The sequence below is a fragment of the Phycodurus eques genome, chromosome 23 (genome assembly GCF_024500275.1).
Source record: "Phycodurus eques isolate BA_2022a chromosome 23, UOR_Pequ_1.1, whole genome shotgun sequence".
Classification (NCBI taxonomy): Eukaryota; Metazoa; Chordata; class Actinopteri; order Syngnathiformes; family Syngnathidae; genus Phycodurus; species Phycodurus eques.
This window is the reverse complement of record NC_084547.1, coordinates 2,445,143-2,467,742: the sequence shown is the minus strand read 5'-3', so window position 1 is coordinate 2,467,742 and position 22,600 is coordinate 2,445,143. Positions and strand designations below refer to the sequence as shown.

Below are 22,600 nucleotides of genomic sequence, written 5' to 3'. Positions count from 1 at the left end.
GTCGGGGTGAGCGTTTCAAAGTCAGGGGGACCTTTTTAAGTTGAGAGCAAATCCTTTTCTCGAAAGACAAACACTGTTGATATTTGTTTCGCTTTTTTTTTTTTTTTTTTTTTTTTTTTTTTTTACATTTGTATAAAAAAAGTAAAGCTATTGAAAAACGGAATATAAAAACTTGAAGATTTGCACTTGCCTAGAAAAAAAGAAAAAAAAAAAAGGGGGGGGGTAGTCATAGAAATGGATATTTTTGTGAATGTGTGTGAAAGACTAATGTGTGATTGGTTGATTCTTGTCAGTAATATACCAGTGTGCACAGGTTTTTTTGTTTGTTTGTTTGTTGTTGTTTTTTCTTTTTTCTTTTTCTTTTTAAGTTGCTTACCAAGATGTGTGAGACAAAAGTGGCCATTCTTGAGTTGTTCTGTTGTTAGGTTTATTTTGGACTCGTGTGCGTGTGTGCGCGCGTTGAGTAAGAGAGAGGGCAATTGCACAACACATCCTTTCTCTTAGCAGCTCTTTATCCCCCACTTGGGTGATAAACTCCCTCGGTTGTGTTTGAATGATCGGGGAATTGAGGCGACGACGATTGCGGGCTTGTGTGTGATTGTTCATTTTGCTGTTGAAAGAAGAAATGAGTCCAGACTACAGGTACTCATTTTGAAAACTGTGCTTTTGTGTGTTTGTGTGTATGAATGCACATTTGTGCCTAAGAACTTGGATTGGGTGCGTGGCCATTGAGACATTAGCTCTTTTTCAGAGTGAGTGTGACGTGTGTCAGTGCTCAGCACAGTGTATGTCAAGCGTATGTTTTTTAAAAAATATATACAAGTATATATAAATGTATCGTTGATGTTTGTAGTTCGGTCAAGGGGTGATCCATCGGACGGTTAGCGGGGTGCGATCACGTTGCCTTTTTGTCAGCTCTCGAACTTGTGAATGAAAGGTGTCGAGGTTTTGACTCATGAGGAAAAAAAACTAACAAAAAACAAGATTACAGCATCTTAACGGTGCATGTAAGTTAGCATTATGTTACTTGTTCGTTGTTGCAATTTCAGAATGACGAGTTTTTTTTTTATTTTTATGAGAAATATATACGAATATATACATTATATACAAAGTTTAAAAAGTATTTGGACTAAGATAATGAGCACTTGGGGCTGCTATTTCTGTTTGTTTTTGTTTTTTTTTCTTACGTTGTGATACATTTTTTTGTGTTTCATTCTCGCCATGTGAAGTGTATTTCTTTCTTAAGAAAATATTGAATGTATTCCAAAAAATGACAACAAACCCGTGCTGATTTTTTATTTTTTTTCCTCAGAAGATTTCAAAAGTGGAAACAAAATACAAGGAAGCTTCAGTTTTTTTGTTTTTTTTTTTTTATTACACAGTGGAGGAAAAAAAAACAAACTGTGGATAGATACAGTTGAACACGCTGCCTCTACAATCCTGATCGTACAAATGGTGACTAAGAATTAAAAGAGGACGATTTCTATTCCATACTGGAGCTTTGGTTTACAAACCACATGGATATCAGTGGGTGCATTTTTAAAAAAACAAAAAACAAAAAAAAACAAAACCACAATTTACCATGTCTTTATTTTTTTTTTTTTTTTTTTTTTGGATTCCCATGTAAAATGGGCGGGGTTTGCAAGTGTGCTTCTGCCATTATGGACATTGAGTGCTGTTCTTGAGGAAAAATGGACAATATTGCTGCCTACCTGGAGCTTTTTGGGACTGCGGTGCCAAGGATTGGCCTCCATTGTTTTCATATATATATATATATATATATATATATATATATATTTTTTTTTTTTTTGTGGAATGGAGTGCAGGGCGATGCCAGTCGGAGAAGGAAGTAAGAGGCGATACGAGTCCCGGGCTCAGTCCTCGCCAGCACTCACCCTGCCCTAACCAACTCACCTATGCACTTTTGTTCACTTCAAGCTGTGAGGTACCATTTTTTTTTTGGGAGACGGGAGCACAATGGGAGGATGGTGGCATCACTGAAAAGAAATTCCCAAACTGAACTGAAAGACTGGAGCCTCCTGTACATAACAATATTTTTCTATCACCTTTCAGAGTAGACTATGATTATGGCTTTGGAAAAGATGAAGGAAAACTCATGACACGCCATTTATGTCGGAGTGAATGTTTTTTGGAGGAAAAAAAACAAAAAAAAAACGTTTTGGGCCTTTTTTTTTTTTTTTTTTTTTAATATTATAAAAACCCTGGAGTCAAGCAAGTGGAATGGAAAAGAAAAAACCGTTGCAGCTCCCAAAGTCTGAACATTTGGCACTGGTAAGATATGATGTGCTGGATCACCTTGCTCGCACGTTTGCGCCGTATATACTCATCTCCTGTTCCTCTCTTCCCGCAGGAGTTTGCCTCTGTGCTCTTTCTTGTCAACCAGATGAAGCCGACCCAGCGAACTCAAAAACCTTGGGTGCGGCTTCCCGGACAGACCAAGCAGAACTGAGGACTGCGGAATCCCATCTGTGACCCATGACCATCATCGACCCACCTCGGACAGGCTGCTCCGAATGAACCTACTACCAGCAGGTCCTGTTTGGATGGCGAGGACAAAAGCCGGTTTGGCTTCCAGTAGGTGAGAAGCCAGCACGAAGCTCTGCAGCCGTGGATTTGGGCGGACTGAAGACTTGTACAAAAAAAAAAAAGAAAAACAAAGACTCTACACGTCAACACTTTGCTCCATGTCACATAGATTCTACAGTCCAAAGGAGGTGGACACACACTCACACACACCAGTTAAAGTGGGGCTTTGTAAATAATGTACATTTGTATGTTTTGATTTTTTTTTTCCTCCCCTCCTGACTTTTGCTTTAATTCCCCAGTTCAACATGCCTTAAAAAAAAAAAAAACAGCAACTGTACAGTCGTGTTCCGAATGGCTTTCACTGACAATGTTCCTGAATTCGAGTTGGACAAATTGCACAACGCTTTTGTACCAGGCTTTCTGGTTATCAAGAACAGAGCAACAAGCTTTTCTTGACTCATGTATGTATATACTTTTTGGGATGGTGTTTGGCTTTTTTCCTTTTTTTGGGGGGGGGGGGTTCACCCTATTTTGTTTTTCTTTCAGTGAAGAGTTAGTGTTGTTTAGACGCGCATTTGGTGCAGACTGAATTAAAGGGTTGAAGTCTGTACTGTTTGGAGCTGAGCTGAAAGAGTGGAAGATGAATCAGATTTGTTGCCGTGTGACCAAATATCAATAAGCAATGTAAATGTTTCAGCCAAATTGAACCACATCATCCTCAAATTGAGCTTTTTGGGGGGGGGGATTAGAATTTAAACGTGTCCTTTTATTACTCTGAGATGCTGACTTTTTGTCTCCTGTATTTGATGCATGACTTGGGGCAAAGTGCATATGACACCGCCGTGTTTTGGTGCCCAAATTTGACCTCAGGTGACACCAAATGGACAACAAATGCTAGAGAATCAGATGTCAAAGATTTACGCTTCAATTTCCAGTGATTTCAGGTCTACTTTGAATTAACAGCATTGTAGATTGGTAACTTGCACGACATCGGATACTTGTCGGTTTTGACTGAGCTAAAAGGTTTGAAATCCAAACTTTAAGCACTACAGTCGATCAGGTAAAAACGTTTGTTTTTATTTAATATAAAGCACAGCGTTGGTCTTACATTGTTGCAGTTCGATTTGCTGCACTGCCGATTTTTACGACTAGATAAACGATAACATTTAAGTGTAAGAAGGTTGCATATCCGATCGAAAGGTTCTATTTGGCTTTCAAACATTGTCCCTCACATGTTTTATAACCCAATCAGCTCAGCTCCTTTTGTTCAAGTCTTTGAAAGTTGTTACAGAACCTTTATTTTTGGTGGAAAAGGAGCAACTGAAAGATGTGTAAATAGTTTGGATTGTTTTGTTTGAAGAACAAAATAAATACTAGCAGTTAGAGACTGACTTGGTGCAATTCACTTGCTCGAGCAAAAAAATAAATGCATCATTAAATGGATAAATAAATAAATAAATCACTTGCTCTGGAAATCACGCGCACCAGCTTTGTCTCGCGGGACCTGCTGAACACATGGCTGCCCGCCATTGTTTGCAGATTCAAGTTACGAAGGAAAACACCCGAAATATAATATCTACGTCTACCTATTGAGTAAATGCCCGCAACACAAGCTTCACTACACTCCTGCTGCCTCAACCAAGAAGAGGAATTCAGTCCGCATTTTAGGAAATTAACGGGGACACAGACTCGAGGCGGGCAAGTAGAGTGTTAGCATACTAATGCTAACGTGACGTCCACTTGTTATTGTACATAATGTAAAATGTAAGCTGTTATGTATCAAAACAAAACTGACTGGGATTTGCATGGCAACAGGTGGGGTTTGGGAGCCCTGATAACAATATGAGTGTTTTTTTACATTAGTGTGTGTAGTGCAAACAGTTTTCGACACGGATCGCAATCGGCGCGCTGTTAATACGTCATTGCTGTCGCATAAATAGAAAGTGCTGGTTTATTATGAGAGTAGCCAACAATTGTACTCGAGTAAGAAAAGACTCAAGTGAAAGTAAAATGTAGTCCAAAAAGTTACTTGAGTAAATAAACACTCACTGAAAATGAACTCGAGTACTAAGCAACTGGTAACTCATTTAAACAACAACAAAAAACAGCAGCATGAACGTAAAATGGAAACGTACAATTTCAAATATTGCCCAAAAATTATCACTAACTAATTAGGTGCACTTAATCTTTAGAAAATAGCACAAATCAAGACAAATCTAGCAACAACAAATTCTTAAATGTTCTGTTTACACGTGAAATGGATGTGTTTTAGCTCCTTGATAGTGAAACAGTTTGAAACAGTCAAACTCTTGGTGGGTTGTGTCACACATGATTTTTTATTTATTTATTTTTTTTACCTAAACTTTATGAGAGTCTACATTACTGCGATGCAATCAAGAGTAGCAAGTGCAATGTAGCTCAAAGTATCAGAGTAAGAGTAAGCATTTCTTCCTAATAAAAATACTTGAGTATGAATTAGAAGTACATTGCATTTAAACTACTCTGAAAAGTAAAATTTCCCCCAAAAGTTAAAGTAAATGTGAAGGCGTAAAAGTAGGGTGTTACTTTACGACCCGTCTGTGATTTTACTGAATTAATACAAACAAAATGCTTTGTGTACATTTGCCTTGTGATGTGTTACGCTACTTGTATTTGAAGATATTTTTGGATCACAGCTCAGGAATTAGTCTCTTGCCGAAGTCGCAAGTTTATTATTGGTGCCACACGCATAAAAGTTCAGTATCGCTTTATAACGATAAAATTTGACTTCCGAATTAGGCTAAACAAGCTCTAAGAAGTTGTGTACGGGTTTTAAATCTTTTTAGAAACTTTCCCCCCCTTTTTTAGAGTAGTGTAGTTACGAAGCTAGTAAGTTTGATATATAAGACACAAAAAAGAAGACTAGATAGGGCACTATTTAGTGGATATGGAGTCATTCCCAACACTGCTGAGGTCTTGTTCCAGGGAATTGTCATTGTTTGTGCATTAGGGAGCCATTAGTGTCTGTTCTCCTCGTTCGCAGACCCACGTGCGCTGTGATGTCCTCGCCCGCCAGCATATGTAGCAAGCCACACTGCACGAAGAAGGCCGACCACAGCTACGCGTCGTTGACAGCCCACCGCCAGGGAGCAGCAAAGGCACGGCTGACCCGGGTACGAGCGCCGAAAGCGCAGTGATGGAGGGGCAGGACACCGCGTCGGCCCGTGAGCCCTCTCAACAGGTGTCCGAGGTCCAGGGGGATCGGGATGAAGGAGCCCTCGGCTCCTGCCAAACGTCCCCGGCTGGGTGAGGAGGCTCAGGGGCCGTGTGGGGACCTCCACCCACCTGACCTGCATCGAGATGCCCCAGCACAAGCAGACGTGGAGCAGGAACAACAAAGTAGCGTATCTTTTGCCTCACTCTTTGACACTTGGCATGCTTTTGTAGCATCTTTGGAAAATCTTATTTTCCGCTCATAGGAACAGGAGCCCCCCCGGATGCCAAAGACTCTGGTGATGACGTGGAGACCACAATGGGTGGGGGCACTGAGGAGGAGCAGCACTGCCAGCAGAATGCTGATGGCGGCCCTGATGGAGAGATGCAAACAGAAGAGGAGAAGCTTCATGAGTCTGCAGACAGTCCGAATGAAGGACGGCAGTAAGTTGAGTTTACTTTTATATGGAATTGTATTAACATGACTCTTAACTCTCTTTCCCCCCTCGCCTGCAGCCTTGCGTTAGACTTTTCCCAGACCCCCCAGGTCCTGACTAGTGCCTGGAGCGAATATGCCAATTTCTCAGAGAATTACCTCAAAGGTTGCAAATGGTAAGTAAAAACATACCCAAGCGCAAGTGTGCGTGTGTGTGTGTGTGTGTGTGTTTTAAATGCAACAGCTCCCGAAATCAGAGCAACTTTTCCGCCTGTTTTCAGGGCTCCGGATGGTTCGTGTATCCTGAGCAACAGTGCGGACAACGTGCTCCGCGTCTACAACCTCCCTCCGGAGATTTACACCTCCAACTGGGACGTGCTGCCTGAGATGGTGAGCGTGACATCGGTTCGTTCGAACAGCGCTTTTCAGTGTGGCCAAGCGCTACGTGGGCTCCCTCTGGTGGTGTGCCAAAGAATCACTAGCTCCGTACATTTACGTTTTGTTTGACTTTTAAATTCAGTGCTATTAAGAGCTGTTTGTTTTTACACATTTATTTAGGTACGTTCTCAATTTAAATTGCATGCACGGCGGAATTATAATTTGATAAGTATTTCGGGACAGTTTTGTTGTGTTCCTATATCTGATTGCAGTGTTAATGTGTAATCTGGATAATGTAACAGTGGCTTACAATATGAAATTTACTTTTTAGGAATAAAACATCTGTCTCGTTTTTGATGAACACTTGGGTATACTGTTAATGTTGGTCATGATGGTGTTTTTTTTTTTCGAGGTGTTAGCTGAAATTTTAGAACCCATCGGAAAAATGCTCTCTGTAACTGTCTATTAGAAGTCCTTTGGTGCCCCCATCAGGTCTATGTTGGTCTTGCAACTTCAAGGAACCCTGCGCTTTATGAATTCTACCTGATTTGTGATGTGTATTTGATGAACATTATTATCTTTATATCGGCAGAATTGTTTGAGACATTTAAGTATGAACTGACCTGCTCATTGACCGCCTTCCCTCTATTTGCCAGAGTCCGGTACTCAGGATGGCTGAAGGAGACACCATCTATGACTACTGCTGGTACCCCAAAATGAACTCGCTGGAACCCCACTCGTGCTTGTGAGTGCGTGCTCGTCTGATTTCATCGCAGACGGCGTGTTTGTGTGCTTTTTGTGCGGAGGGACGCTGTTAGCGCTCTTATCAGAGGGCGAAAGCAGCAGCTTAGGTTTTTGTCCGCCCATATACGAACCCCGCTAACTGTTTTTTCGGTACGCTACTGGTGCTCCTTCTGAGTACTGACAGAACCTTGAGCGTCTTGCCCTTTCCTGACATGTCCTTTGGAGATTATCAATCATCTGAGTGGCGGAGTGAGAGTGTGGCAATGAGCTCTGGATAATTTATCTTTGTATACACGCATACACATTCTTCCAAGGCCACTTTTGGCTGGGTTGTATAAGAGACACGGTTTAGGGTTCAGGGTCTGCGCACAAATCGGTTTTGATGGAAGGTCGTCTTGATCAGAGCGGTCCTGTGGGTCAAAGACGCTCCTGCTGATGGTTGAAAATATTTCCTCTCCTCATCACAGTTCTGTGACGTCTCACGTCGATGTACAAGGAACCTTTGGATATTCTAGGTTCGCAATTCGCCCGTTCGTAGATTGTTTTTGGGAACACCGTATTCTGTTTTGGTGGGGCTCTTGGGGCCTGGGAAGGATGTTCAGGTGAGGGGAGGCGCTTCATTTTGCCACATTGTAGCCTTTTCTAATAGAGAAAAGTGCTATGCAGCCATCTTGTGGCGTCTTTAGGTAATTACAAACCTTATCGGGTGGTTGTCACTTACAGATTTTCACGATTTACGGCAAGGACTCAAAGAGAGAAAACTCTTCTTCTCCCTTTTCTAGAAGACGTTTCCGATGCCTCAACCCCTGGATCCTGGTTCCCCGTCATGGCTGAAGATTCGGAGCATTGCTCCAGGCGAGCAGCAGCGCAGCGATTATAATTGGCCACTTCCCGCCTCTGGGATAAAGCGGCGCTGTCGCGGCTAATTTGCGTTGCTCTAATTAAGCAGCAGTGATGTTTGGAGCTTTGCGTGATTACGTTGAGGTGGATGTGATGAATACATGATTGTTTTCTTCCCCCACTCCTCCGCTCAGCTCTAGCGATGGCTATGACACATCAATTTCTTTTCAGTAACTCATTCACTGCCAGCCTTCCCAGTTAACATGGATATTTGACTTTTAAACCCGTCAATGGCAGTGAATGTGTGGCTGTCTGTAGTTTGACCTTCTGGAATATGATTTTAAGTCAAAGCTGTGTGTCGTCCACAGTTTTGCGAGCAGTAGCCGCGACAACCCGATCCACGTGTGGGACGCCTTCTACGGCGAGGTGCGGGCCAGCTTCCGGCCTTACAACCACCTGGACGAGCTGACGGCCGCCCACTCGCTCTGCTTCTCCCCCGACGGCTCGCAGCTCTACTGCGGCTTTGACAAAACCGTCAGGGTCTTCCACACGGAGCGGCCCGGCAGAGACTGCGAGGAGCGGCCCACCACGGGTCGGTCGTCGCTCCCACACACATACGCGGAGCGTGAATGTGTTTGTGAGAGAATGTCCCTCTTGAAAGCGTTTGTGCTTTCCGTCCCGCAGCGAAGAAGCAGAGCGGCCAGAGCGGCATCATCTCCTGCTTGGGCTTCAGCCCGTGCCAGTCGCTGTACGCCTGCGGCTCGTACTCGCGTTGCGCCGGCCTTTACTCGTGCCGGGACGGCACCCCGCTGGCGCTGCTGCCCGCCCGCCACCGCGGCGGCCTCACCCACCTGCTCTTCTCTCCCGACGGCTACTACCTGTACACGGGCGGGCGGAAGGTACGTTGCAGACACTCAAATCAAGGCAAAATCCAGCCCTAGAAAAAATAATACCATGAAATTGTCACTACGACGGCGTATTAGGGGCACAGACTTACAGAAAAACAAAAATGATGGCATTTCAAGTCAACAATGAGCGAGTGTGTGTCCTGGCGTAGATTAACGATTAAAAGGTGTTGCGATGGCGCGCTGGGAAAAAGACGCCCGCCCACACGCACTCGTCATATTTTTCGTGCAGGATCCAGAGATCCTGTGCTGGGACATTCGAGAGCCCGGTCAGGTCGTGTTCTCCCTCAAGAGGAACGTGGCGACCAATCAGCGCATCTATTTCGACCTCGACCCGTAAGTTTTCATCTGGCCGCCCGCCGTCGCGCTCCGCCCGCGAGCTCCATTGTATTTCTGCGCCGCCAGGTCGGGCAGGTACCTGCTGAGTGGGGGCACGGAGGGGGTGGTGTCAGTGTGGGACTGCCAAGGCCCTGCAGGTGGCGAGGAGGTACTGCAGCCTCAACTCAGTTTCCAGGCCCACTGGGACTGCACCAACGGCATCAGGTATTGTGCATTTTTTTCCCTCAAAAATATGCAGCTTTTATCTCCATAAAATTTTGACTTTAATCTTGAAAATATGCAACTTTATTCTCGCAAAGATAGACAATTGAAACTCAGAACTGTGAGGCGCTCGCTAACCCCTCGGCAACTGTGCTTTAAAAAAATAAAAGTTTCTGTTTTTTAAATATTTGCATTACAACATTATTTCATTCTGATTTCAATTGTTTGTTTGCAATAATTGTATTTTTTTTTAAATTCGACAAACCAGTTGTTTACGGTGTTGCCCACCCTGCCCTTTGCTGCCCTCGTTTATTTTGATTATTTAACTATACGTAGTTTCATAAAAATACATCATTCTCATTTTTAAACGGTGTTATTTATAATTGTTTACGTCAATCTACTTGGATTTGCTTGCCCCCCCCCCCCGGTCCAGCATCCATCCCTTCATGCCGCTCGTGGCCACGTCCAGCGGGCAGCGGCAGTTCCTGTGGCCCGGCGACGGCGAGGGAGACTCGTCGTCCTCCTCTTCCGACGCCGAGGGAGGCGACGAGGCCGCGACGTCTTCCGGGGCCAACCGCGTCGACAACGGGCTGAGCCTGTGGTGGGGCGGACCGTGCGGACCCCCCGCCGACGAGCGGTGTGACGAGGTTTCAAACATGCAGAGCTGAACGAGAAATTTCACAAGGGGTACACTCGCAAAATCACAGACGGGTTCCTTTTCTTCAGCAAGGATGGAAATGAGGACAAACGCGCCAGAAGTGTTCTATTTTTATAAAAAGCACGGCATCCTTTCCTTTGTATGTCGTGCCAAAAGTCAGCATCTGATAATGTTTTTTTTTTTTTTTTTTTAACCTTGTGATCATGTTCACACACGCAACACACTTTCAATAAAAAAAAAAATTCAATCCACTTTCAAATTCTGCTTCACAGGCTGTCGAGAACATTCCAAAGCAACGGGGCGCTATAACTCCTTTAAAGTAAGGACATTTTTAGCCAACTGTGAGGCAAACGATTTTACCCTCCTGCCTCATGTTTGAGCATTCAAATTTGGGTGTTTTTGTGGAGAACTTTTTTTCTATTTATTGAACTAAAATATGTGACTTTTGTCGTAAAATTGCGACCAATCTCGAGTTTATACAACACTTGATCGCGATAAATATTTGGACTTTATTCTCGTAATATTCCAACTCTTTTCCTCCAAAATGTTTAATATTGAAAATATACTTTTTCAACGTGCAAATGTATCCAACTTAATTCTCGCTAAAGAATGACTTTAACCTTGAAAAGGTGCTTCTTAAATCTGATTTAGTTCTCGTAACATTGTTAATCTAAAATCTAACTTTTTTTTTTTTTTTTTAAGTATATATCAAATGTCTGACATCATTCTTTTAACATGGTGTTAATCTTGAAAATACAATCTTTTTCTCCGTGATATGCAATTTCATTCTCGTCAAATGATGACAAAGGGGAAGGAAATGCCAAATTTTTATTTTTTTTTTAGCGGGATGTGCCCCCACTAGCCTCAAGATGGTATTCTGATTCATGATGCGTTTGTGGAAGAAGAATTAAACGCATACATTTATCCATTTTTACCCATCTCAGGGGGCCGCCATGTCGGGCAACATCGCCCTCTGGTGTCGACTGAAATCAACGTCACGAGCGCCCTCTCGCTTGCGTTTGGAACTTCAGGTGAAGGAAGCGGCCTTGCCCCCGTAGCAGAACTTCAGCTCGACGACGGGATGGTTTGAACAATTTTCGAGCAAGTTTGGGTCTTCTTATTCGCGATGTTTGGCCCAAAATATCGGCAGGCGGCTGGTCTCGCCGGAGCCTGAAAGCAATTAAAGAGCTTCACTTTGATGAGCTCCGTGTCCTCCGCGTCCAAATGGCGTCTGTCGACCTTTGCCTCGGAAATGTGAAACAACCACTCGATGCGTTCACCTTTTGCCCGACACGTGATAGTTGAGGTTTTCTGAAGCCGCTCTGCGGCGGCTGTTGCCTGGCAACCGTCGCCGCCTCAGGGGAGGATAGTAGGTACAAAGCCGACAGGGAGGACAAGAAAAACGATGGGAAGTGGAATCAAGGGAGAAATCGCTGGTACGCTCGCCGGCCACAAAATTAGGTACGCCTAACAACGTTCGAGCGAAAGGGAGCGAAGGAAAACGTCCAAGTCGTCCTGATTTTTGTTTTTGTTCATTCTGAAACCGCAATCATAGACCGCAAACTTTTCCCAAATATATTTGTTCCTCACGGATGTCACAGCTTTTGTGGCATCTTTTGCTGTAGTTGCTGGTATGCAGTGCGTGAGTGCGAGATAAAGCGCACACACACACACACACACACAGACAGGAACGGACTGATGCTGAAGGATAAAGACGTGCAGCTGAGATCTATCAGCTGCGAGGCGGGTGAGGATGCTGTGTGCTGACCCACACACACACACACACACACATGCACGTTTGTGTAGCAATCTCAGTGCGAGTACCATTCCCATCACAGTGTGTTTTTCCCCACCCGTTTGAGCTCTTGTGTTGCTGCACCCACCTTGCCATAGATGAGAGCCAGCAGGAGGCATTTCCCATTCAACAAAAAAACAACAACAAAAAAAAACCAAACACTTATTTTTTTTCTTCTTCTTTCTTCCCCCTGTGTGCATTTTGTGCACAAGGTACAAGGCAGTCACGGTCTCCATGCAGGGAGCGGATGACGTGATGAAGGAGAGCTGAAGGTCGCGGTGCTAAAAGGGGGTTAACGCGGTTTGTGATTATTTATTTATTAAAATAGCTGACGAAGTTGATTCATTTCTATTGCTCCATCCAGCCATCCAAACGTCAATCTTTTGAGGGCCTCCAGGTGCGGCAGAACTCACTTCGTCCACATGAGGGCAGTCGAATCCCTCGATTTGCGAGCTATCGTCACGTGACCCGGAGCGGGTTCATCCCGGTGAGTCCACGACCTCGCACCCCCCCCCCCGCCGCCCCCACCCGAAATCAACACGTGTGTTGTTTTCTTACATGTGCGCGTCATCCTCCACTTTTTTTGTGTGTTTGTTTTCTTTTAAGCACGTTTGCATATCTCGTACAACGACATGCACGAATGAGTTCATCTCACGTTTTATTTTTAGTCACTTTTTTCTCTCTCTCTCTGTCTCTCTCTCGAAAACTAAAAAGCGTTGGGGGTGTGTTTTTAGGCTTTGTGGTGGAGGGGCGCACTCGCTCTTCCATCGAGGAGAACTGCTTCTCGGGTGATTTTTTTTTAAAGCTATTGTGCTGTGTCGTTGCGTCGTGCCTGCCAGTCTCCGAACGGGGGTATATTGCTCCCATGCAGTGCGTCTCCACTCCCGCCCCCCCCCACTTTCCCCTGCTTGGTTCTGGTGTTCCGGCCCCTGGTCTTGGTGGTTCTGCCAGTACGCGGCGAGCCTCCGTGCAGGTCGGACCGGTGTCGGGATTGTGACGTCGTAGTGTTGTGCCAGGCAGACGGACCGGATCACACACACACGCGGGCGCGCGCGCGCACACGTTGGACCCAGGCTCGCGTTTTCGTCTTTATTTTTTCTGTTAAAGCACTTCACAAGTTTTTATTTTTTATTTTTCCCGTGCAAGGTGTGGATGCTATTTTTTGTATTTTAATTTAAAAAAAAAAAAAAAAAAAAAACCTCTTGTAATAGACTCATCCACCTACCAAATTTGGATTCTTCTCTCACCTCATCACCCCCCCCCCCCCCACCCACCACCACCACCCCGTTGAATTACCAGCGAAATCAGATCTAAATTGAGCATTTGTGGATTTACAAGCCGGAGATTGTGATGTGCGCCGACTAGACTTGACAAATATGCCTTCATGAGCGTGGAGATGTGGAATTAAATCTCCTTGCATTTTTTTATGTTTATTTTTTTTTGTAAAAAAAAAAAAAACCCAAAACAAACAAAGACAGTATATGTATATTTTGGTCGCAGGGTGTGCAGGAGCAAGGTAATGGGAGAGGGTGCACACGCAACAAGGGAGCGTTGTTCGGAAACGAGACAATTGAGGCACAAGACGACATTCATTTGACAACATTGGATTCGCTGGAGCTTCTATTTTGTGTCCTGGACCGCCATTTTTATTTAAATTGTGCTTAAGGAGAACTAATGGCACTTTAGTGTGGAAGTCATGGAATTGCTGCAGAAATAACCCATAAAGTTATTTTTATTTTTAACCCCTTCCTCCCCCATTCTTTATCCATGAGGTTCTGACTCACCAGGACATCACCTCCAGTTTTGGAACTTTAAAAAAAAAAAAAAAAAAATTGTTTTAATCATTTTATTTTTTTTTTTTTTTTTTTTAATTATCTTTTGGTAGCGCCACTCGTGGTTCCGAACTTGGAGATGGCGAGTCCGTGGAGTGTGAATGGATTGTGTGTCGTGCTGGTGTTCGTACTGGATTTACTGGGAACCACGGCCAGCAATATGGAGCCCATCTACTGGAATTCTCTCAACGAGAGGTAAGAATACAGACTAGGATGTATTTTTGTTTACTATTTGGGTCCATGTGGTACATTACAGGAGATCAGAGGTTTCAAGCTCACTTTTATTTTGTGTATTAATTTTTTTTAAGTCATGGTTTCTGTGTATATTGCATATTGTCAAGGAAAAGTCTGTTCAGCGATTGTTCAATTTGTTTAAAAAAAATAAAATAAAAAAATTGATAACAGTAAATGCTTGTAATATCACAGTGATGTTGACAAGAAAGACAGTTTGGGACAGTTTTGTATCCAAAAACATGGTGGACACACTGAATTTGCATTAATGGGCCAGATCTGGCCCCCGGGCTTTGAGTTTGAAACCCGTGGTGACAGAAATAGAATCAAAAGTCCTTATGTGCCATGTCACTGAGTCTACATTTCATGTTTATCCTTTCCAAGTCATGCATGGACAGAAGCCTTAAGGGTCAGAAATGGACTCTGGCTGTATTTGACTGCAAGAGGAAAAGTTGAAATTCCTTTTAAATGCAACAAGTCAGCAGCAGAAGTATTTAAAAAAAAAAAATAATAATAATAAATAAATGATGTCGCATTCAACGCTGTATGTTGATTATTGAGGATTATAACAAGGCTGTAGTTTCTTACCAGACTGGACGGCTGGACGGGACTGTGAAATAAATGATTGACTGGAGATAAAGATGGAGATTGGGGGGTGTTTTAGCACGATACCGGGGCCTGCTGTTTGGTTAATCTTCAAGACTGTCACGATTCACCAATGTACGGCAGCTGCTCACAACACCTGCACAGTCGAAGGACATCACCAAGGGCTTTTTTTCGCGGGAGGCGGTTCGAATCACTTGACCCGAGAATAGCATCTCTCGGTGAGATGCGACACGGGCCAGGTGGGGAAGAAAAGAAGCGAGATCTGGGGATTTGTCGACGGGGCGGCCGCACAATGAATGAATGAAATCCGAATGAATGAATGCATCTGAGAACGTGGCCGTCGTGTCCTTCCACACCGTGTCACCCATTCAGATTCAGAGGCTCTCGCCGACATTTGTTGTTGTTGTTGTTTTGTTTGAAATATTGCGTCCGTGTGGCGGAGGCCACAGCCAGCCCCGCTTCCCCTCTTCCCGTGCGCGATGCAACAGTGTTCTGGAGTATGGGAGCCCCGCCACCTCCCACTGGGGAGCCAGGCATGAAGCCTCTAATGAGATTTTTTTTGTTGTTGTTGTCGGCAGTGGGTGGATTCAGCGCACAGGGTTGGACGTGGATGCGAGGGAGGGCTTGGGGGGGCGCTGGGCGGGGGGGAAAGGTCATTTCTGCTGAAGCTAACAGCTAGCAGGCTTCCCAGGTGCCTCTGTGCTATTGTTCCTTAATGGAGTTTAGCGTAAGGTGGGGCTTTGACGCCACAACTCCGGCCTCATCTGCAAAGGGGTTGCTCATGTATGCAAAGTACAAAGCCGGTTGTACGCCATTGTGTGCCTTCACAAAGCTTAGCATTCATACTTAATCAGCTTAGTCCGTCCTTCGCTTTATTTCATTTTTACACACATCCATGCGCTTTCTGCTTTTCCCCTTTCCATGCCGTAGCTTGTTCGGGCTATAGTATTGAGGCGGACCTGGAATATTTTATTATTAATTAATTTTCAATGTCTCTTTTTTTAACTCTTACTACCGTTCTATTCCTTACTATGGCTAAATAGGCTTGTTTTTGGTTTTATTTTTTTATTTATTAAAGAAAATTCTTTTTTTTAATATAAAAACCTCCACGTGCAATCACACGACATAAAAAAAGACATAAATGGAGAGCAAGAAAGTCAACCATACCGCCAGCTTCTGGCCCTCAGAAATTCTCCGTCTTATCTGGAAAAAAAAACAAAACACAATCAAGTAAGTTATAATTTATTTTTTTTTGTTAGTCAGTTCACAACGTTAGCGAAAGCTCGCGTTTTGATCGCATAAAAGCGGAGACAACGCTAGCTAGCTTGCTCTAAAAAGTCAACAGATTCGTGCGCTCCAAAATTCTCCGTCGAATCAGGTCAGGTGACTTTTCTTCAGTTATCATTGGCTAATTCATAAGTTTTTGTTAATCAGTTCAGTGTGAGCAAAGCTAGCGGTTTGATAGCGTAACAGTTGAGCCAACGCTAGCTAGCTCTAAGATTCAACAGATTCTGGTGCTCAAGAAATCTCTGTCTAATCTGAAAAAACACTCAAATCAGGTGACTATTTTTCATTGTTCTCATTACCTAATTTAGTGTTATTTTATTTAGGTCCGTTCACAACGTTAGCAAAGCCATCGTTTTGCTAACAAAGCTGGTGTTTTGATAGCATGAAAGTTAACGCTTGCTAGGACTGAAATAAAAACAAAAATAAACCCCCCAAAAATGTTTTCATCGGGAGACGTTACCAATATTGTATAATATAATTAAGAGTAAAAACCCATTTTTACTTTTGTATTTGCACATTTTCAGTCTGTACTTTGTTACTTTGACCAGACTCCTCCGTTCTCTGGCTCATCTCCTTACCTCTTTTATCGTTGGGCACTGCACAAGGTAGTTTTTATTTTTTTTTTATTATTATTATTTTTTAAAGAGTGGTCTCCTCACTCGCCTTGTAACACCAGGATCCCCCCTCGTCGAGACGCTAGCTTTAGATTTCTAATCCCCCTCCCTCCTGCTTCTAGTTTCTCAATAATTCATTAATCGCCAGCTAATTGGCTCCAGATAAAAGACAAGCTAACTAGGCTAAGTGTTTCTACTACAAATGAATAAAAATGAGACTGAAGAGTATTTTGTCACTTTTTTTTTTTTTTGTGAGAGTACAAAGGACACAAAAGCATATTTCGAATGTATTGGACATCTCAGAAACTCTTGTGTGTATATGTGTGCGCGCGCTGGACTGCATTAAACACACACGACTAAGCTCCAGACTGTAAACACACGTGAACGAAGACATTAGGTGCAGCTGCAATTTATAATTTAAAAAAGAAAGAGAAAAAAAAAAAAAAAAAGTCTTTCCAGATATCTTGAGGAATAATTAAGAGAGTTTATTTGCGGTTTCAGCATTGTGTCTTGCGGAGAGCTCTTCCTAATATTTTGACCTGACCCCAATCCAAAACTGTTCATTATCTTTGTCTCGTTTGTTGTATTGTTGCTGTGCGAGTGTGCTCATTATGTTTGTGTTTTACCCTTGTCCCGCTCAACAAACGACGAAAAAGTACATCGGCGGCTGTTGCTCTCCTTTACAGTACATGACAGGAAGTGTACTGTCTAAACCAATAAATAAATAATGATTCCTTTTAACTGCAGATTTTTCAAAATATAGTGAAGATTTCTGAGACCCCCCCCCCCCCACCCCAAAAACACAATATAAACACAATATAAGTGGAGCGTGAATGGTAAACTGTGATATACTGTTAACTGTGATATACTGTCATGAAATAATTGAATAGAATTAAAAAATTGTATATATTTTTTTTGTCACACACTGCATCGTTTGAATGCTCGTCGTGCTGCTCCTTCTGGACTTTGCCACCTGGGGGTAGTACAAAGCGCACAGACAGATGTGCTGTCCATTGAGACGTCTCAACTCCTCTCCCGGATCATCAGCGGGGCACTAATATTACTCGTTCTCCGCAGAGGATAAAGAATATATGATTGTGAGGGCCAAAAAAAGCATCCCAATGATGGCTTTTATCTCGATAAACCCGTAAATCAGGCCACTACTTGATATGGCAGACAGGAATTGGACCCCTTGATCGGACCCCAACCCAAAACGGTGGCGTACGTGAGACAGACCAGTCGAGTCAGAAGAGGACCCGCGAGCTGGAGGAAAGATAGAAAGGAGCGGAAGTGCGGTCGGATAGTTCTGCTCAGTTCAGATGGAGCGGACTGACAGAGTGACTGATTGTCTTCGGGTCAGAACCGCAGCGAGCTGCTTCCTGCCCACATGCGGCAGAGTAAAACCTCCCAGTCCTCATCGCTGACACCCCCTGTCACGTTCAGCCGCAGGAGGTCCACCTCGGTGAAATCCGGTAAGCTTTCCGAAGAACGTTTTGGGCAGAACCAAGCACTTTGATCAACTCGGCCTGAAGCCCTCAGAGAACTGGCGGCTCTGTGGTTCCTATGATAAGTTGGAGGAATGAGAAGAGTTTAAAAGCTTGGAAGCACGGTAAAACCACGTGCCGCGTACTCCGGCTTGTAATCGGGAGAGGAGTTGTTGCCATGGCAACCCATCATTTCGGCTAGTGGTCTGGAATGGACCGTTTCATCCTGACTTACGTGTCTTTAATTTGGCCTCGCCAGAGCAATTGATCAAATAGTGGAAATGGCTGGAATGACGATTTTTAGCTTTCTTCTTGAACGTATGCATGTATGTTAGCGGTCCGTTGTAGCGTTAGCTCGTGAGGAGCAAAGGTCGACATGCTAACTTGCTCGTGGGCTCGTTGACCTCCCAGCCATGAGTACTGCAGGCTTTGTACGCGTTCCTCAAAGGCTTGTGTGCGTGCGTGTGTGTGTGTGTGTGTGTGTGCGCGCGCGCAGTTGTAATTGGCGCTTAAAAGAGCACGGCCCATCTGCTTTTGGCGTTAACCCACCGTTGTTGCGCCGCGACCTCGGAAAAACTCACGCTCCATTTCCTGTACTAAATATAACTTAAATGGGACTCATGTCATAAAGGCGATATTACGTTTTGGGAGGTTTTTATGCGGCGGAGCTGAGAAAGGCGACGACTTTTTAATCAAGATCATATGCCGGTTACAGAAGAGCCAATGTTATTTTCCTCCCTTTTTTTTTTTTTTTTGGTGAGTAACTCTTGACACGTTCAGAGGACGCTTTCTTTAGCCAATCGGATTTTGAATTCTCGTTGCAGGCTGGCCTACAATAGTGTCCTCTGATTGGTCGGAATGTGCAAAAATGTTCAGCGAGCGGCAGATTTAATCGGCCGATATTAGCGGTTTTCGAAGCGATTTTTGCCCCTTTTTTAAATACATTAAGATATTACAGCATAAGACAGATAATAACATTCAAACAAACATGACAAAAAATATCTGCAAAAATCGGCCGATTTTCTTCTGTTGGAAAGTCAAACAAATGGGAAAGGACAAAGTACTGTAAAACAGTCAAATGTTATGTCTGTAAGTCTTGAATTTTGTAAGCTAAGCGGACCAAAATAGGTATTTTATTCCTTATATTTCAAATTCGTCGTTCATTGGAATTTTATTTTGCCAAATATCGCAATCGTATCCATATCGGTCGGGCCCTGCAAAACGTGTAGGGGACCATCTCATTTCTTCTACGACTACTTTTACAAAATTCCTTTCTTTCTTTCTTGCTTTTCTTCCCTGCTGAAGAATGCTGTTACAAAGGGTCAGAGTGGGCGGGGCTATCAAAGGTCTCCTCCTTTGGTGTGGAGTTGATGGATGTGCAGCGCTGTGTGGCTCGCTTTGCCCAATTCATTTTCTGTTACTCCACACCGAATGTATCCCAGAGTGCCTTATCTGGGAACAGGAAAGGAACTTTCCTGAACTTTTCCCGCAGTCTTTTCTCATTTAAAATTGTTATTTATTTATTTATTTATAAAAGACATGATTGATGCTGCGGCGGCCCGGTCGCTCGTTCCCAGTTTTTCTAATCAAACAACGGCGACCTTTTCCGAGTGGTCGTTTGGAGTGCTCGTCAGGCGTGTGTCGTGCGTGGGTGTGAGGACTTGTATACGAGTCCGCGTGGGCTGCTTGTGTACACTGTGACCCCCCACCCCCGCCCCTCATCCCCTCCACCTACATGCCTGCTCGCTCCCCCGCCGCCGCCTCTACTCTACTGCTGTCATTATTGCCGCCATTATTTGCAAAACAAGGCAGACAAAGGCAGTTTTGGGTGTGAAAACAACAGAAAGCGGCCAGTACCACTTGACCCTATCGAGCAGTGATGAGGTGATGCCGAGTGGGGGAGGGGTGGGGGTTTATAAACCTAGGGGAGTGATAATCCCTCCAGTAATGGTCCCCCCCCCCCCCCCCTTCTACCCCGTTGCCATGTTCTGTGCTCTTACGTGGCGCGCACGGCTGTCAATCACTCTACAAAACTGTCTGTAAGGGGATTAGGAACCACTGGACAGCCCCCACCCCCGACCTCCCGCCCCCACATTGCCTTTTCACCCCTTCATTCCACCTCTGCTTCATTTACCCCCCCCCCCCCCCCTCCCCATTTCCTGCTTGTAAAACCGATACTTACTTACCCCCCCATGGAAACAATATCCCGTTCCACAACTCTGCTCTCAGAAGCTCGTTATTCTTTTCCCGACTATCTCGCCATCTTTGTTGGGTTTAGTGCGTGTTTAACCTGAACGAACTTGAACCGGTTGGCCAGGTTGCACGCTGACTTTTTTTTTTTTTGCATCTCATTTATCTCAATCTGACCAGTTTGACCAGTCGTAGGACGGCATCGGATTAATCTGCCCCAATCCCGCGAATAATCTCGCCGCTTTAATCCCTGTTTAACGTTGTCATTAAGGTTTGATGAGGTTTGAAGTTTTCGTCAGAGCTCCTGTTGAGACGCCATTTTATGAGATTTATTGAGCCAGGGCACATGCAGCGGTACCTCGATTTACGAGTGACCCCATTTGTTTTTCAGGCAGCAGACAGTGAACAATTCCTGGAAAGAAATGGAGGCCATTCCCAGTTGAAGTTTAAGCACAAAACAGAAAATTACACGTTGTGTGTTCACATCCAACCACAGAACAAAAGTATGCTAGCTTAATGCTAACACACAATGCAAAATGCCATCGATGGGCTCAATGATGAATGTTACTGCAGTTTCCTGAGTGACTTAGTTGTGAAACTCTTCTTTTGTTTATTATGACTCTGTGTTATACTGCCCCCTGGTGGCCAAACCACCCACACCAGAAGGAGCACAATGTCAAGGGGCATTGAAGCATGAAATCCATACATCCATTTTCTGATCCGCTTACCCTCCCTTGGGGCAGGGGCATTTCCATTCATTTCAACGGGTAAAGATAAATGTCCGTCGTTGAGAAGAACTCCTCGGTAACATGGAACATGGATTTTTGCATGACCCTGCAAATGATTATAACATTATACAAGTCATGATGTTGTCTTTCAGTCCGGGCGCCTTTTAAAGGCTGGGAATGGGGGTCTGGTTTTGAAAGAGTCCCAAAGATGCACCCACGGGTACTTGTGTCCACCCCCCCCCTCGTCGTCCTCCCTTTCAAAGCCTGTCGTGGTTTCTTTGAATGCACACATGCAGGCAGGCGTCCACTCCTGTAACTCCGGCATATAGCCCAGGGAAAAAATAGAAGCCGGGAATACTGAGATAAAGTGTCAAAGTGAGGAATAAAAGGATAAAGCAAGCTGAGAGGGATCCGGAGACTTCACATTATTAATTTACTTGGAGAAAAGGGTGGAGGGGGGGGGGGAGGGGGATTTCTCCCACCTTCCATTTTTTTACTGCTCCTTCCATAGTAGGACACAATGGAGTGATTGGAGAGGGGGCACAGAGAGGTAGATAATCCATCCTGTGCTGTAGACTGTGGGTTTAACTGTTTCGTCGCCGTCTTTCGGGTTTCTTCGCTTAATCTTTGTCCATCACCTCGCTTCTCGCCATCCACCTCTCCGCGGGCCTCGCCGCTAATCCGCCAGCATTGCTTCCAGACCCGTAGGCTGGAATAAACCTGCGCCGAGCCTCTGTGTGTGTGTGTGTTTGGGGCGCTTGTGTGAATTGAGTCAGAAACTGTGCACAATGATCCGCTCGTTTTTTTGTGCCAGCGCGACTTTTTTTTTTTTTTTTGCGGCATCCAAACTTCGCGGCGGAAGGCAGAAGGCAGTTTTGTGCGGAGGCGGAAGCTCCGTGATTGATTTGTGATTGACGTGGCAAAAAAAAGTGCTCAAATTGTTTTCCTGACAAACGTACTTGCGTATCATATATATCAGATTCTGACGATATGAGCAAATTTTTGTTTTATTTTATTTTTTTTAGCAAATTCAGGATTTAAATATACTTTTTGTGACGTTTTTGTTTTGTGGTGTGACTCAATCAAGGTCGGGCGAAAGTCGACAGCTCAAGATGTGCATGCTTATGCACGCGCACACGCGGGAGTGACATCACATGCCAGCCCACGACGCCGTGTTTGCGCTTGGCAGCGTGCTCTCCTGTTGAAATTGGCCTCGTACCCCCCCGCCCTCACCCCCCATCTGGCACGGGAAGAAGGGAGGGCGTCCCGCGGCGAGGGATTACGCTGCTGCTTCCACCCGCACTCGTGCACACACACAAACTTGCACATCCACGTGCTCGTCTTGTTGGCGCGTCTCGAAGAAATGTAAAGCGTTTTTTTTTTGTTTTTTGTTTTGCCTGCGCACACGCGCTCCTGGCAGCGCTGGAGAAGATCTGACTTTGTGTGTGAGCTTTGGACACTTTGTCTAACGCAGGGGTGCTCAAACTTTTGGGATCCAGGGATTTTCCCAAGGATCACCTCATAACAAAGGGGGAAAAAAAACAGCTTTATTCATGGACCAATATCAGATTTATGTGATACTTTACAATAATA

The 22,600-nt window shown here is 44.4% G+C and overlaps 2 protein-coding genes and 1 long non-coding RNA gene across 4 annotated transcripts in view; all 3 read left to right on the top strand.

Annotated features, from left to right (window-relative positions):
• Positions 1-136: 136 nt before the first annotated feature.
• On the top strand, positions 137-3,938 carry LOC133397992 (uncharacterized). Its single transcript, XR_009767723.1, has 2 exons — positions 137-2,292; positions 2,372-3,938. It is a non-coding gene; the product is annotated as an uncharacterized LOC133397992 (long non-coding RNA).
• Positions 3,939-4,659: 721 nt separating this feature from the next.
• Positions 4,660-10,491, top strand: wrap53 (WD repeat containing, antisense to TP53). The gene is given in 12 exon segments (XM_061669697.1): positions 4,660-4,665; positions 5,612-5,806; positions 5,808-5,925; positions 6,006-6,183; positions 6,256-6,351; positions 6,457-6,565; positions 7,210-7,298; positions 8,506-8,729; positions 8,822-9,036; positions 9,275-9,378; positions 9,448-9,585; positions 10,016-10,491. Coding segments are annotated over 12 exon segments (1,707 nt in total). The 3' UTR covers positions 10,251-10,491.
• Positions 10,492-12,971: 2,480 nt separating this feature from the next.
• efnb3b (ephrin-B3b) overlaps positions 12,972-22,600 on the top strand; it is a 46,047-nt gene continuing 36,418 nt past the window's right edge. The window contains exons 1-2 of one of the 2 annotated variants that reach the window (XM_061669474.1): positions 12,972-13,181; positions 13,921-14,062. In XM_061669474.1, the coding sequence (XP_061525458.1) occupies positions 13,947-14,062 (116 nt within the window). In that variant the 5' untranslated portion in view covers positions 12,972-13,181; positions 13,921-13,946. Of the gene's footprint in view, positions 14,063-22,600 lie in introns of both variants that reach the window. The other variant, XM_061669475.1, reaches the window with a different exon arrangement.